At 56.5% G+C, this 14,791-nt stretch overlaps 2 protein-coding genes across 6 annotated transcripts in view; both read right to left on the bottom strand.

Annotated features, from left to right (window-relative positions):
* Positions 1-12,241, bottom strand: part of LOC119107176 (phospholipase D2) — a 29,368-nt gene extending 17,127 nt beyond the window's left edge. For 4 of the 5 annotated variants that reach the window (XM_037230564.1, XM_037230566.1, XM_037230565.1 and 1 more), the window contains exons 1-7: positions 12,091-12,229; positions 9,071-9,309; positions 8,618-8,725; positions 7,007-7,146; positions 5,901-6,063; positions 5,195-5,226; positions 4,084-4,290 (exon numbers count right to left, since the gene is read on the bottom strand). In XM_037230564.1, the coding sequence (XP_037086459.1) occupies positions 4,084-4,290; positions 5,195-5,226; positions 5,901-6,063; positions 7,007-7,146; positions 8,618-8,725; positions 9,071-9,309; positions 12,091-12,124 (923 nt within the window). In that variant the 5' untranslated portion in view covers positions 12,125-12,229. Of the gene's footprint in view, positions 1-4,083; positions 4,291-5,194; positions 5,227-5,900; positions 6,064-7,006; positions 7,147-8,617; positions 8,726-9,070; positions 9,310-12,090 lie in introns of all 5 variants that reach the window. The other variant, XM_037230568.1, reaches the window with a different exon arrangement.
* LOC119108256 (phospholipase D1-like) lies at positions 12,229-14,526 on the bottom strand. Its single transcript, XM_037231836.1, has 5 exons — positions 14,345-14,526; positions 13,478-13,598; positions 13,144-13,277; positions 12,615-12,723; positions 12,229-12,258 (listed from the first exon to the last, which is right to left on the bottom strand). The coding sequence occupies exons 1-5, from the start codon at positions 14,524-14,526 to the stop codon at positions 12,229-12,231; spliced, it is 576 nt and encodes a 191-aa protein (XP_037087731.1).
* Between the last annotated feature and the right edge of the window lie 265 nt (positions 14,527-14,791).

Raw genomic sequence — 14,791 nt, 5'->3', positions numbered from 1 at the left:
GGAAAATGGTTAATTTTCCGCCATGTATCGTACACTTCTAATGCCGTGTCTTACTCAATACGGGTCTAATGACGGTAGGTAGAAACCTCCCGAAATAAGCAAATGAATTAATCGCAATGCAAACTACATCGTGACGTTATCTTGTCATGTTTCACCTGTTCATGCTTGCACTTGTGCGGCGAATCCGATGTCAAACAGGTGTGTTTCATTACAGTGTCCAATTTTCTGGATATGATGTATCGTGCGCACAGTAACCAACCATGTTACGCATGCTGAGAATAGCCATAGATTCGAAACAGTGGCATGACCAGTTCTCCACGGCCCCATGTCCACTCCATGTCCACCCCATGTTCTTCACGTCCACCCCAAATCAGTCTCATCCGTCGCTTTGAGCTATACATATTGCATTGGTTTTGAGCTTCATTTAACAACCGGCCGACGATTTTAAAATGCTGTGAATCGCTTCGCGGTCACGTGTGGTTTCAGACAGCAGGCGATGATATTGGCCGTTACATGCAGGTACGTGTGTAGGCAGGATGGGGTGACAATCCCCTTACTATAAAAAAAGGTATTGGGTCATTGGACTATCAGAAAACATGTGTCAACAATTTTGTCGCCATAATATCCCCACATATATATATATATATATATATATATATATATATATATATATATATATATATATATATTATTGGACAACATTTATTGGTTCCCAGAACACAAATGAAGCATGGCTAATTGAAGTTAATACCAAAAACGTCTCCTGTAGAGCTGCGACTACTGATGATGGAGCGAGTCCAACGGTGCCACACAAAACCCATGCCCAGATGAGCAGTGTAGCACCCTTGAGGTTCTTCAGCGTAGCTTTTTAAACGAATAAAGATGCCTTCCTTCCAGCCAACTTCATCGGACTGGAAGAGGACCAGTCCGTCCGAGTGCGACGCAGGATCCATCAGCGCGAATGCCCCCTCCGTGGCAGCCGAAGGACTTGAAGACCCTAGCGTTCCCGACGATTCTAACCCCATACTAATGGCGGGAGCCGCAGAGCACGAAAACGCGATCGAGCTTGCTCGACGGCGCCCATAACTCTGTGACATAGAACACGCTTAAAACCGCTGATTATTTCAGCCCACATTTGCCTTAGACAGAGCACGAATATGCATCTTGTTTCTTGACGGTCCACTTGATCGATTCATTCATTTCCGATAGTTCTTTAGCCATATTCGACACGTAGAGCAAGCCATGGCACTGCAAACGCATGAGACTTAGCACAGATTTCGCTCATTATCTTGCCTGAGATCACGGTTACTGGATCCAAGGCTACTAAAGAAAGCTACGCAGACGTGACGTCACCATGGGACTAAAATTTGGTAGCCCGCAATATCGTTTCTTGTTAATGCTACGAAAAGGTTGGTCGATACCCGCCAGATTATTAAAACGGAGACCTTGCCATTGAACTTGATAGCGACCTTGTTTCACATCTTTATTGTAATGTCACAAGAAAAGATGTCATTTTGTATTTCAACCTTTCTGAAGACAAATTAATCCTAGGATCTGATTCCAACAATAAATCCTACTAAACTACATTTTCTACTTCCCGCACCCGCGCCCTATTCGTCGAGGCCAACGCGCATGAATGCGTTTTAATGCGTAAAGCGTTTTTGTAAAAAGCAACATTCATACGTAAATAAATACATAGCATACGTAAAACTCACACTAAATTAATTAATGAACAATGATTGTGCATATGCCTTCGTGTTGCGGTAACTAAAGGGAGTGAAATGTGAAAATAAGGTAATGGGAGGAGGGTGGGCGCCAATAATTTCGCTGTTGCTGTGCTGTGATCCTCCTAGGTGTTGACTTGCTGATGTATACTGTTGGATGAGTTACATGCAAATCGTGCGCAAACAACAATACCCCACTGCACTAAAATATCCCGATTAAACTACTTCAGAGATAATACGGGCCTCGACTTTTTGACTGGCAGAACTTGCAAAACTTGCCAGAAGTCGGTCCATTTAACAGGAAAATTTTGCTATCCTGAACTGAAATGGCGCGCTGTATTTAAGCACCCCCTTCCCTCCCCCCCGAGGTTCACCGCTCATTACCCCCCCCCCCCCAATAAGGGTAGGCCAACCCTGCATCCACCCCGACAACACTCCCCTTAGGGCTACAGGGTGTGCGTTCCAATGCGCGTCCCAGGGTACTGCGAGCCCGTCTGGCCCGCCGTATCTCATTTCCATCCTATGTTGTTGCTTCTGTATGATGTTCTGTTTTACACGGACTGTTTCTAAGCACTTCCGGCTAGAGTTCCTCGGGATAAACCACTGGTGAATGGGTAACCCCAGCTGTCTGCCAGGGGCAGGCTAGAAGCGCATTTCAGCAATAATTGCTAGGCTCTGGTGCAAACCAAGATAATTTCCCAGCCGACAATTTTTCATTGAGTGTGCTAGGTCGAAACAAATTCAGCTTATGGAAATATATGTGTTTAAACCAACTCACAAAGAACAGCGTTTTTACGTCACCATAGCGCTGATGCCATATGACTTAGTTCCATACTGACGTCACAGCACTGCTACCCAGAATGCAGTAATGTGGGGCTTGACTGAATCTACCTGAGATGCGCGATGATAGATCGGGGTCCGGCAGCTAATGCTAATGGCGCAACCGGATCTATAAACCACGTGGGATTTGCGTCAGGATCGCTTCCATGTCTTTGAACCACGACAGTGACATTAATCAGTCCATTACTGAAGAAACTAACTGTTAGTTGTTCGCATTTTCAAATGCTGGTATCTCAAAAAAGCAGCGCTGCAGCTTTGGTTCCGGCACAAACACAGCATAACCCAAACTTGACGTTTAGCTGCGACGGCGTTCGACCGGTAACCACATCTCAAAACCCGTCTGCCTGACAGGCTACGCCGCCGCCTGTAACTGCGCAGCACGTGACGTCGGCGCTCGGATGCGGCCCACCACGATCGATCACCCGCGCGTAACAGCAGCGTGTCCGAAATCGCCTCCGGGTGTCGCCTCCCGGGGTCGTCCACCGCTCACGTGGACTCGGCCCGTGCCTGTGACAGCGGCGACATCCGGCCGCAGTGGCCGACACACCGCGCTCGGCGCCCGCTGTGGTCCCAGTTAAGATTGTCCCAATGGAACGGCCTGTACATGGCAGGATACCGCCGCGTCACGAATGCCAGGCAGGTGCATTGCAGGAGTGCCTGAATATAAGCAGCAGTATGCGTGGAGTGAGACACTTTTCCACAGTGAACAGGTTGCATTTTGGTCCTGCTTTTCACACACTGCTGAAAGTAGGTGCCCCAGTTCCTCTGCCATATACATACACATCTTCACGGGACTACTGCTTTGCAACTATGTGCTGTGCGTTTAACACCACTTCTAAGCGTGCTTGGAGTACACGACGCCACATAATGTCACGTGCTTCCGATGCATGGCGGCGCGGCCGGTGCGTCCAGTGACGTCAGCGACGCCGCGGCCCGCTCGGGTCACGCAACCTTTGGCATGCCGCTAGCGGTCGACGGCGGTGCGCGGCGTGCCCGCGCCCGCGCCATGCACTGGCCGTGTCAGGGCCGCGTGAGGCGGCCAACGCTCGTGCTCCCGCCCTGGCGGCGGCAGCCGCACCGGACACTCACACGGAAGGCTGCCGAGAGAGCCGCCGCCGCTGCCGCCGCAGCCTGGCGGCACACGGCGCCGTCAGACAGGCGGCTGGCCGCCGGCGCCACGCGCCCGTCACGGCCGCACGCCGCGCCGCCGGCAGCGGCTGCGGCCGCCGAGGGTCGGCCGGAGGCACCACGGGTCGACAGTCGCCGTCGGCATCCGGGGTGGACGCGGCTCCACCCACTCCGTCGCACGCTCGACAGCTCGGGGCACGAACGACACGCATCCGCGTCCCTTGCACCCCCCGCGGAGTTAGTCGCACGTGCGTGTCCGCACCACACCGGCTGACCAGCCGCTGCTAGACATGCCGCTGCCGCTGACACCGTCTTCGAGCAGCTCGTGTTAGTGCTGCGACGCCGCCTGTCTGCCATCCTGCAGCGGCCCACCCCGCCCGCCCAGCCTTACCTGTGCAGATGGCGGCGGCTGCGGTCGGCGATCCCGTGCGACCACACGCTGGCCACCTCGCGCATGCGCACCATGTTGCGCATGATACGCCGCCGGTGCGTCGGCGGCGTCTCGCCTTTCATCGGCAGCTCTTCGTCCGGCTCTCCGTGCTCGGAGCCGTCGCCGTCCTGGGCCAGCGCTGCGTCCACCACATCTCCGGACATGACGCTGCAATCGTCGCCGGCGGGGCGCGCGTCAGGCGCGGCACGCCGCCGGGGCCGGCCAGGTCGAGGCCGGTCACGGCCCGGGACGCGTGCATAGGCCACCAACACCGGGCGGACACGGGCGGACGGGACAGCTGGCGGAGCGGGGCGGTAGCCACGGACCGTTAACCGGGCTTACTTCGCGGGATAGGTTATGTGAATTGGACGGCTATTATGCGGATCCCCACACCGAGCTGTCCTGACAGAAGTGTTTGATTAAATCGCTCCAGGCCAAAGGGAATAATCAGGAAAGTGAATATACGGAACTTGAAGTTCGAGATAAACTAGAAATGGGTGATAAAAATGTACCGGGGAAATGCAGCAAATTTCTGCAAAATCAAATGAAATGCAAAATTTGGGACGTCCTTTCAGCATAGCCTCGCCGTACTTCAACGGTAAGATTGAGGGTAACATGACAGACTGCTCGAGACAGGCACCACCTTGGATCAGTAGGACGGCTTCCAGTACAGGATGAGAGGACAAATGGACGCATCACATGGCACGTCTAGAAACACATCTATGACTGAAGTCATGCTCACCAAAATATAGCAAACCCGAACACATCACCCTTTACGGAGGTCATACGCTCCAAGGGTGCTGGCAGTGCCGTCGACGGGAATGGGAGGGGACAGGGAGCCGTGGAACATGTCAGCATCAAAGGGGCACGACATGAGCCAGTCAGCTTAGCCCCGACGATCGAGGGAACAAGGGAAGGGAACATATTGCTGAAAATTGGGAGGGGGCATGTATGTATGATGTGGAAGATGTCTGATTATAGAGCGCCTCAATCGGGAGATGAGGTGGAATGTAGAAAAAGGAGAAAGACAGGGGGGGGGGGGGAGGAGGGAAACGTAACAAAACATACTTACTGCGGTTGCATCTCCACAGGGAGCTCTTTGGCCTGGAAAGAGGGGAGCGGCACTATCAGTCACCAGCTCGCATCAGCTCCAGTACAGCGCGCACATCGGCATGACCCATCATAACACGCTCAGGAAAACGAATGCGATGGATATCCGAGGAGTCTGCACAGCCCTTTGTTATCTTTATCTTTCTTCGCATCTATCTTCGTGCATGCTATCCTGATTTCACTCGGTCTACAGCAACGTGTGACAGTCAGTCAGGCCACCATTACGCGTCTTAGTGTCTTCACAGCGTGTCACATTACCGTCACACGCTTTGACATGGCAAACGCCACTGATCTCGGTGGTGGTGTACAGGGCACCGTTCTCCTTCCCCCCCCCCCCCCCCGTTTTGACATGGGAAACACCACTAATCCCGGGGGTGGTGTACAAGGCACCGTTCGCTGCCCCCCCCCCCCCCTCCCGTTTTTACAATGGAAACGTCGCTGATCTCGTTGGTGGCGTACAAGGCACGGTCTCCCCCCCCCCCCTCCCAGCGCGCAGGCCGCCCCTGACTGGCTCCGGGCCGGGCCGGCCAAAACTGCCAGACCCGGCCCCCGTCTGCCCAGGAGACGCCACGGACGGCGGTTCTCAGCGGCGGCGCCCGGGCCCAGACCGCACAGCACGGCTCCCAGCCCCGCCCCCACTCCAAGCACGGACGGCGGCGGCGGCCCACCTGCTCGGCGTTGGTGACAGTGCCGATTGTGACCATGTTGGTGCCCTGCGCCAGCGCCAGCAGCGTGTGTGGCAGCTGAGAGCCGGCCGGCGTGCTGGAGGTGACCGGCGCCTGGAAGTGGCCGGCCCGCTCCAGGTCCGCCACGCTGCCCAGGTCGGTCAGCCTGCCGGTGGACACAGGGGGCGGGGCGTGATACCAGCGGCATCGGGGCTCTCAGAAGATGCGAGTCTAATGCCACGATAGGACACGACAAACATTAACACGCTACTCTGCTGCAATCATGGCATTCGAAAGTAAAAAAGGAACAATTGGTCGCTCAATTCCCGTCTAAATCACGAATTTGTCATGGTGCCACCAACAGACCTACAAGCACCCCAACCAAAAAGAGATTTCGAGCACATGGAAGAAACTATAATATCGTTAATGCGCGGTAAGATGCTAAGTTTGTGAGTTTATCTATTGAGATAAAACGCAGGCTGTAAAAACAAACTATTTTGAGTAAATATAGAAACAGTATGCTTGAGCAAAACACAACAAAACAGAAAAAATAAGTCAAGGCTCTTTGTTCTTCTCCAGTTCTAAAGGAACTTCTTCTGTCTAATGCCGAAGCTATAGAGCAGCCAATGTGTCGACGTGACCCTGACAGAACCGGGCCTGTTACGCTCACGCTGTCTGTGCGCCGGCCGCCGCCAGGGGACACCCAGACACCAGGTGCCAGTGCGCCGGTTCCAGCGGCCCCCGCCGTCGCCCGGGACACCCGGACACCAGGCGTCAGTGCGCCGGTTCCAGCGGCCCCTGCCGCCGCCCAGGACACCCGGACACCAGGCGTCAGTGCGCCGGTTCCAGCGGCCCCCGCCGTCGCCCGGGACACCCGGACACCAGGCGTCAGTGCGCCGGTTCCAGCGGCCCCCGCCGTCGCCCGGGACACCCAGACACCAGGCGCCAGTGCGCCGGTTCCAGCGGCCCCCGCCGTCGCCCGGGACACCCGGACACCAGGCGTCAGTGCGCCGGTTCCAGCGGCCCCTGCCGCCGCCCAGGACACCCGGACACCAGGCATCAGTGCAGCCAGCCCCAGCGGTGCCGGCCGCCGCTCCATCGCCGCTCACCGATGGAAGAAGTCGTCCCAGCGGCCGTAGCAAAGGTCGATGCCGCCCACGAAGGCATAGTTCTGGTCCACCACCACCAGCTTCTCGTGGTGGGCCCAGAACAGCACGGCCGAGCTGGCGTGATCCGGGTGACGCATCACCTGGCGGCAAACAAAACTTGCCAACATCGCCAGCATAAGGACAAGCATAGCCCTAAAACCACTTCACACCGTAGCTAAGTGCACGTATCGCAGCAAACTCAGTAACATACACAAAACTTACGTAAGGCCAAATTTGGACTTTTGTGACATAACGTCACAGGACGAACGACTGAAAAAACAGGCCGAGCGGCGAGACGCGTCACAGGAACCTCAGACAGGACATCGCCGATAAACTAAGACAAGACTTGGGACGGGACACACTTACGAAGGTGGCACAAGCTGTACTTAACGAAGGGTACACCAGCTGTCATGTTTGCACATGCTGATGAACACCAAACATTAATAACCCCACTATATTAGACAGATACTCCCCCCCCCCCCCCACATACACGCATCATTAACACTGGTAGGACACTCAGAAATTCAAGAACCCTAATGCTACCTGAGAACAGAACATCTTTCCAATGATCAATCACACTACACGCCACAAACATATGGACCAAATATCTGAAAAACTCCGCGCACAGACATCACGCAAGAAATCAAAGAACTTGCAACAGATCTGATCGGCACGGACACACCTCCATACTTCTCATACGGGTCAACATTCGGAAGCATCTACCAAACCCAAATAAGGACCGGGGCTTCCCTGTCCACGCATTTGTCTTTCCGATTCAAAAGTTTCCAGTTCCTCGTGTCTGCGGCAACAGCTCCGAAACAATTTTCTTTCCATCCTCTTTTGCCCACTATTTCGACGCCGCAGACGCAATCTCTTCCAGCATTTCACACAGATACTAGGTCCCTGTTTCGATTAATTCCGAACACCGACACCATACATGCACTAATGTACGGAATAAACGTCAGCAGCCAGGACGGTCGGGTGCTTGCGGCGTGTTTCCAGAACCATATCATTAAAACGCTACAACTGCGACGGGAGGCGACGGCGACGGCGACGGCTGGCGCTGGGGCGGAGGCTAGTTGTTGAAATGGCACGTGAGGCGGCTGCTTTCTGTCTTCCTTCTTTTGAGAGGCGCCCCGATATGGGTCTTATGACTTTAACATTAATCCTCTTCATTTGGGCATTAATGCGTGAATGACTAAGCATCAGTCATGAATCCTTTCATGTAAGTATATTATGCCATATCTGTGTATATTTACAACGTGCATCATACAAATGCACTGCATATGCACATTCCCCCACAAACGCAAGAAGTATATCTATGTTATCATACCGTTTTTTCACTTCTTGAAACAACATAAAACCAAAGGAACACACAAACACATGTGTGACGTTACTGGCCGGCTCAGCCAGCCGGATTGGTTCCCGATCTCGGATGTGCAGCCACGGCCCGTTACGTGTACAGGGCGGCAGGCAGAGCGCGGTGCGGCCGGCTGCCCCTCCTCCCCCCGCGCGCGCACCAGGAGACAGGACAGTGCTGACGAGCTGACCTGCAGCACACCTGACGCCTACCTTGATGTTGTCGTGCTGCATCAGCTTCTGCTTGCTGTAGAAGCTGTTGATGCCCAGCGCCATCTCCACCTCTTTGTACAGCATCACGTATACCTTAATGCCTTGTTTCTGCAAGACGAGGACAATGCTAGATGGTTGATAAAGATTACGTGGGACGTCGCGGACAGCAACGCTGTGCCAGCCTTACACAACATATCCGTTAGAATACGACTGCGAGCATGTGGACCAGGTGCAAGAGGACCCCGTGAAGTCAACAGCAGAAATGCTGCCGATCATCTGGGCTTACCGACGCTTCACTTACTGGGTGACTTCGGCCACGAGTACTGACACTACTAATGCCACACGGAGCCCTCCCCAGCAAGGCCCTCTCCCACCACGTGCCGGCTTCAGGAGCTCCCTGGCCCACCACGCCTCGGGCGGTGCGATAGGCCGACCCCAGCCATGGGCACGTACCGCCTTCCTGAGCAGGACCTGGTCGAGCCGCCAGTACTCGGAGTCGAGCGCCGGCCGCTTGAGGAAGATCTCCGGGCTGAGCCACCAGTCGGTGATAAAGATCTCCTCACGAGCCGCCTCCAGCGTGTCGGCCACGTCGCGGAAGTACGTGCTGCCGTCCACGTACCAGCGAGAGCGGCAGGAGCACTCGCGCACCGGCGCGAACGACTCGTACCGGTTCGCCTCGACGAACTCCTTGCCTGCATTGCGCGGCGGGACGTCATATGAGATGGAGTTGGGGCGGGGACTCTAGGGGCGGCCGGAGCGTGACCGGAAGGCGGCCACAGGGGTGGCGACGCGACAGCCGCCCGAGGTGCGGTGAAAGCCATGGTACGGGGACGTCAAATAAAAAATCAACTCCGAGACGATGCGTCTGGTGAGCAGGCAAAACAGGGCAAACCAAGGCCGAGCCGGAGCTCAAGCGGCGGCGGCGGCGGCCGACCCATCGACCGTCTGCCGACCGACCAGGTCAAGGAGGACCAATTGAACGATGGCCTCGATCCAGAGCTCGTTCATTCAGAAGACCGTTTCTCCGTTCCGTTCCTGTTAACTTCTACAAGGCTTTTGAAACGACCTTATGATGACACAATGTTTGGAATTTGTGGTAGGGACAGAGCATCCTTGGTGCACAGGCGATTCAGTATGCCATCGCATACATTACACATAACAGCGGAAATATGTGGTGATTTGCAACAGTTTTCAAAGTTTACATTTTCGTCCTTTACCTCCTTACAAACCAAATTTTTACACTCACATCCAGACAGGAATGTTACTTTTTTAAGTCAATTGGCTCATATTAGTCATAATTATAACGTATTATATAACACATATATAATATAACATATAACATATTATATAGCATATTAGTCATAAAGAAGTCAATTTAAGTCAACGGGTAGGCCAGCCGATGAGATAGACTTCGCCTGGTCTCAAAACCTGATTTATCCGCATTGAGAGGGTGGCATCTCTGCATTCACTCAAAATCAGGTGTCCGGCACCGGCCTCCGCGCTCCACGCTGGCCGCCCAGGACCGACGTAATAGGACGCTTGCCGCATCTGAGCCATGGCAATGTAGCGACATCTTTACGCAGAAGCGCCGGCCGAGCCCCCTAACGCCGAACACCGGATCACATTTTCCTAGCTCTCACGACATAGAATATTGCCGGACCCACGGCCTCCGCGGCGTAGTTATTCGCCGCGCGGGCATTAATCTCAAAGCCCGCACAGAGCGCCGCCCCGCCGCATGACGCATGTGGCCATGGTACCAGAGCCATGGCTTACGCAGGATTCCCGAACAGATCCTGCGTGCTGCGCATCAGGCGCCCGACCCGGACAGGCCGTCGCATCAGCGCAGCGATGGGCACCGCCCGGCTAATGCGGGCAGCGCGCACCGCCACGCCTCCGCTGGCTTACAAGCTGACGTGCTGCCAGCCGAGCGCGTCCTGGGTGCGGCGCATCACGTGCCGCTATCAGAAGCGCGCAACCTTGACAAAACGTCTGACGTCAGCTCCCACCTCACGCCATACTCCCCAATGTGCACAATGTGTGTGTTATTTTAACTATTATTCGATGCTAGCGCCCATATTTTTTACAAACAGCTTTATTAGAATATGTAATTCCTTGAGTACGGAGCAATATGAAGCAATGCTATTATGAAGCAGAATAGTCTTTATTGAGGGGATTTCACTCTTTTGCAGCTATCGATCACCGTACGATTGCTGTCGTGACGAACGGTGGCCCGCGAATGCAGCGAAGAAAGCGTAGTGCTGTTACAAAGCGCTAGCGCGTAACTTGGACTCGAATTAAGTAAAATGTATATTCCATTAGGTATGAAAGTGTCCTGTAATGCACTACCGTAGTGGCGCTATATTAGGCGCACCTAATCCTGACGTTCACAAAGAGCACTGTTTGTTGAAACTATAATACTCACAAAGGTGGTGGAACGTCCTGTAAGCAAGCAGATGCGACTGTATTCCGTGGGAATTGCTGTATTTACTATGAGCCAACCACAAAGTATGTATTAACATCAGTGGACAACTATTCATATTGGCTGCCGGCATACCTGCACTGAGCGTCCTTGTATTGTACGGAATGATGACGCCGGACTCCCGCTGCGTCGTGTTCACACATACTTTATCAAACGCACGTCGAAGTAAGCCGATGTTAAAAACAAAAGTGTGACGTGTGACACACGCCCGGAAGTACGTGTACTTTTGAGGGTGCTCAATTAAGATCGAAGGGAGCTTCCTCACTGCAGTGTACCCCATCACCAGATCCAAATGTCCGCTTGAATTGACCTGAACATTCCGGCATGCAAAAGAGCTCCAATCGATAAGCCACCACTGATCGCTCACTACATGACGAGAATAAGTCGTGTGTTAGGCGTTCAAACTTGCAGCACAATTACCTGCACTTCTCTACTTTAAGAGACTGTGCAGCATGACCAGTTGGGAGATGTGAGAGAAAAGCAAGTCCGTCCAGTGGCAGTGACTGTCGAAAAGCATGATGCATGCGGCGGCGGTATGCTGTACGCAGGGGCATGGACTGTAGCGCAGGCCTATGCACAAGCGTCCAACACGCTGGAAGAGACGCCTTCAGGCGCCGAGATGGGCGGGCTGCGGGTGTACGCCGGGATGGTTGGTCTGTACGTGTGCACCGGGATGGAGTGGACTGTGGGCGTGCGCCGGGATGGGTGGACTGTGGGCGTGTCGGAGGGGGGGGGGGGCTGTGGGTGTGCACCGGGATGGGTGGTCTGTACGTGTGCGCCGGGATGGCGCCGGGATGGGTGGGCTGTGGGTGTGAGGATGAGTGGGCTATGGACGTGCGCCGGAGTGGGTGAGCTGCGGGCGTATGGGGATGAGTGGGCTGTGGGCGTGCGCCGGAGTGGGTGGACTGTCGGCGTGTGGGGACGAGCGGGCTGTGGGCGTGGGCCGGAGTGGGTGGGCTGTCGGCGTGCGCAGGGATCTCTCGGACCCGCTCACCGTAATTCTCGTAGGAGAGCTTCAGCGCGTCCATCCACTCCTTGGCCTTGCGCTTGGTCCAGCAGGAGACGAGCAGGTTGCGGCTGGAGTTGACGATGGTCAGCGACTTGGCCGTGTCCGAGCCCAGGATGCCACGGTTCACGTCCCAGCCGCTATCCTCAGCATCACCTGAGCCCCGGGGAGCGGGCGGCGCACGGGTCACCACAGGGTACGCGGACGGACGCACAGCCCATACGGTCGACGTCGAGGATTTGCCGCCATCGACCCGACAACAATCGTCAACAACAAACAACGCCAACCACTAACCACAACAAATATCACTGAACCTGTGAACAACGGGACCGCCCGTCATCACTGTCATCGGCGACATTCTGTCAAGCACTGCCCAAACCACGTGCCTCCCTGCGGGAAGCCGGACATACACGGCTTCGTCTTCGCCCGGCAATACTGCTACCGACCGGCTGGACTGACCGCTGCCCCTGCCCCTGTCAGGGCCACCACCGGGACACAACGGAGACGCTTACCGAGTGGAGCGAGCCGTCGCGGGGCCGCACGTACGCCACGTACGTGTCCTTGATCATCAGCCAGCGCTTCCGCCAGAGCGTGAAGCAGTTGGCCGCGCACTTGCGGCACCTGGAGAGCACGTCGGGAGGAGGATGGTCAGCGGCGCACTCAGTCAACAGTGCCCTTCGCGTGGTGCCGAGGCCACCAGACGCAACACGTTTCTCGTTCATCGACCCCGCCACCGCCGGTTCCACGGACACCCCTGATCAGCACGCGGCCGCGGCACACCAGCGCCGGCGGCGTCATCCCAGTGCAGCCTTTCACGCGGGCGAACAATACCCCAGGATGGGAGACGCCAGCGGCGCAGGTGCGCGCGCGCCGAACGGTCCCGCCGCTGGCAGCCCGGCGCCGCCGCGGGGACCGGGCCGAGGCGCCATCAGCCGCGCCGAACGGCCCCGCCGCCGGCCGCCCGGCGGCGCCGCGGAGACCGGGCCGGGCCGCTATTAGCCGCGGCCCTCTGCAGCGACGCTCCTGCCGGTCCACACTCACTTGAAGCAGAGGCCGCAGTAGACGGGGCCGCGGTTGCCCTGCTTGCTGCCGACTCGCTTGCGCACTAGGCCCTCCTTGCCCTTGATGCCGAGCTCGTGCACGAACGACCACTGGGACACCTCCAGGAACTCCAGCTGCCGGGGCGGTCACGGCAGGTCAGCGCGCGCCGGCGCCACGGCGCTGACACCCTCAGCGGTCGCTGAGACGGCACGTCACACCCCTGGCAAACACACCGCGCCACCACCAGCCTCTCAGCGCTTTCCCGTCGACTTCCGAGCCGCCGCTTGCGGAGCTGAGCCATCCCGCAGCGTTCGGCGCCGCCTCCCCGCCTCACCGTGTCGTGGTGGTTGCGGTAGAGCCGCGAGCGCAGCACGGCGTTAATGTACTCCTCCAGCTGCTTCATGCGCTCGGGCAGCTCGTCCTCGGTCAGCATCGAGTCGCCGCGCTTCGGCATCCTGGCGGCAGGGCGCCCGGCTGTGGTGCGGAAGGCCAGACAGCGGCCTCGGCACCCGCTGGGTGTACAGAACGGCCGGACGGCACGCACATGGCCGGATGACAGCTTAAAGAGTACCTCAAATATAGTGGCCGCGTGGACAGGGCCCACCCAGAAATGAAGTCGGTATTCTGCGACAACATACGCCATGCACATACGTCAAGACAAATTGCCCTTGCCAGCTGCCAACAAGCTACATAAATAAGGTCCATTTGATTTTGGCACCGTTGCACACGAACCCTTCATTCATGTTTAACGGGAACCAACCACGCTAATATTTATATATGTCCGCAGAGAAGTGGCTAATTTTTGGAGAGCCCGCTGAGTGTACGGCGAGCGAAGGTCAAGGTGCACTGGCCACGAGGGTGAGTCTCCTAAACACTCTGCGCACTTCGGGTACTGATCTCAGAGCCCGGCCGCCTCAGACATTTGGAGTGGAACGCTGTGCGCATCCGACCGTCTCCGTACCATCACCTGGGCACCGTCCCGTCACGTCCCTGCCAGGGGGCCGCCTCGGCTCCGACCGTCTCCGCTCCGCCGCCGCCTCCTCACCTGGGCACCATCACGTCACGTCGTTGCCAGGGGGCCGCCTCGGCTCCGACCGTCTCCGCTCCGCCGCCGCCTCCTCACCTGGGCACCATCACGTCACGTCCCTGCCAGGGGGCCGCCTCGGCTCCGACCGTCTCCGCTCCGCCGCCGCCTCCTCACCTGGGGATTGCCGGCTGATCCTTGGCCTTGTTGCCCTGCATGTAGGTCTTGCGGCGCAGCTTGTGGTGCCGCGTGGGGAACGGCAGTCGCATGGCCGTGCGGAAGAGCCTCAGCGACTTGTGCAGGCTGCTGAAGTGCTTGTAGCGGCGCCGGATCACCCACCGGAACGGCCCTGTTGACATTCCAGCTTATACCTGCGGCATGGCCAACCAGTCACGGCCTCGCGGGAACACGAGACTGGGTCTCACTGAAACACCAGGTGCTCGGAATGGGCGGTCTATTCTGTGTACCAGGGCCTAATGGAAGCAAATGTCCTCACAAGGATCAAAAGCCAGGACTCCACCGCAAAACACGGGCGGATCTGTGTGCAACCGGAATCATTAGACGACGAGCCTGAGACGGCGCTAGCACTGGCAATTTCGACACCCCGTTGCCAGGGCAGCAACG

Source organism: Pollicipes pollicipes, unplaced genomic scaffold (assembly GCF_011947565.3).
Source record: "Pollicipes pollicipes isolate AB1234 unplaced genomic scaffold, Ppol_2.1 Scaffold_6686;HRSCAF=7923_pilon_pilon_pilon, whole genome shotgun sequence".
NCBI lineage: Eukaryota > Metazoa > Arthropoda > Thecostraca > Pollicipedomorpha > Pollicipedidae > Pollicipes > Pollicipes pollicipes.
The sequence above is the reverse complement of the archived record's forward strand: the minus strand, read 5'-3'. Positions and strand labels throughout refer to the sequence as shown.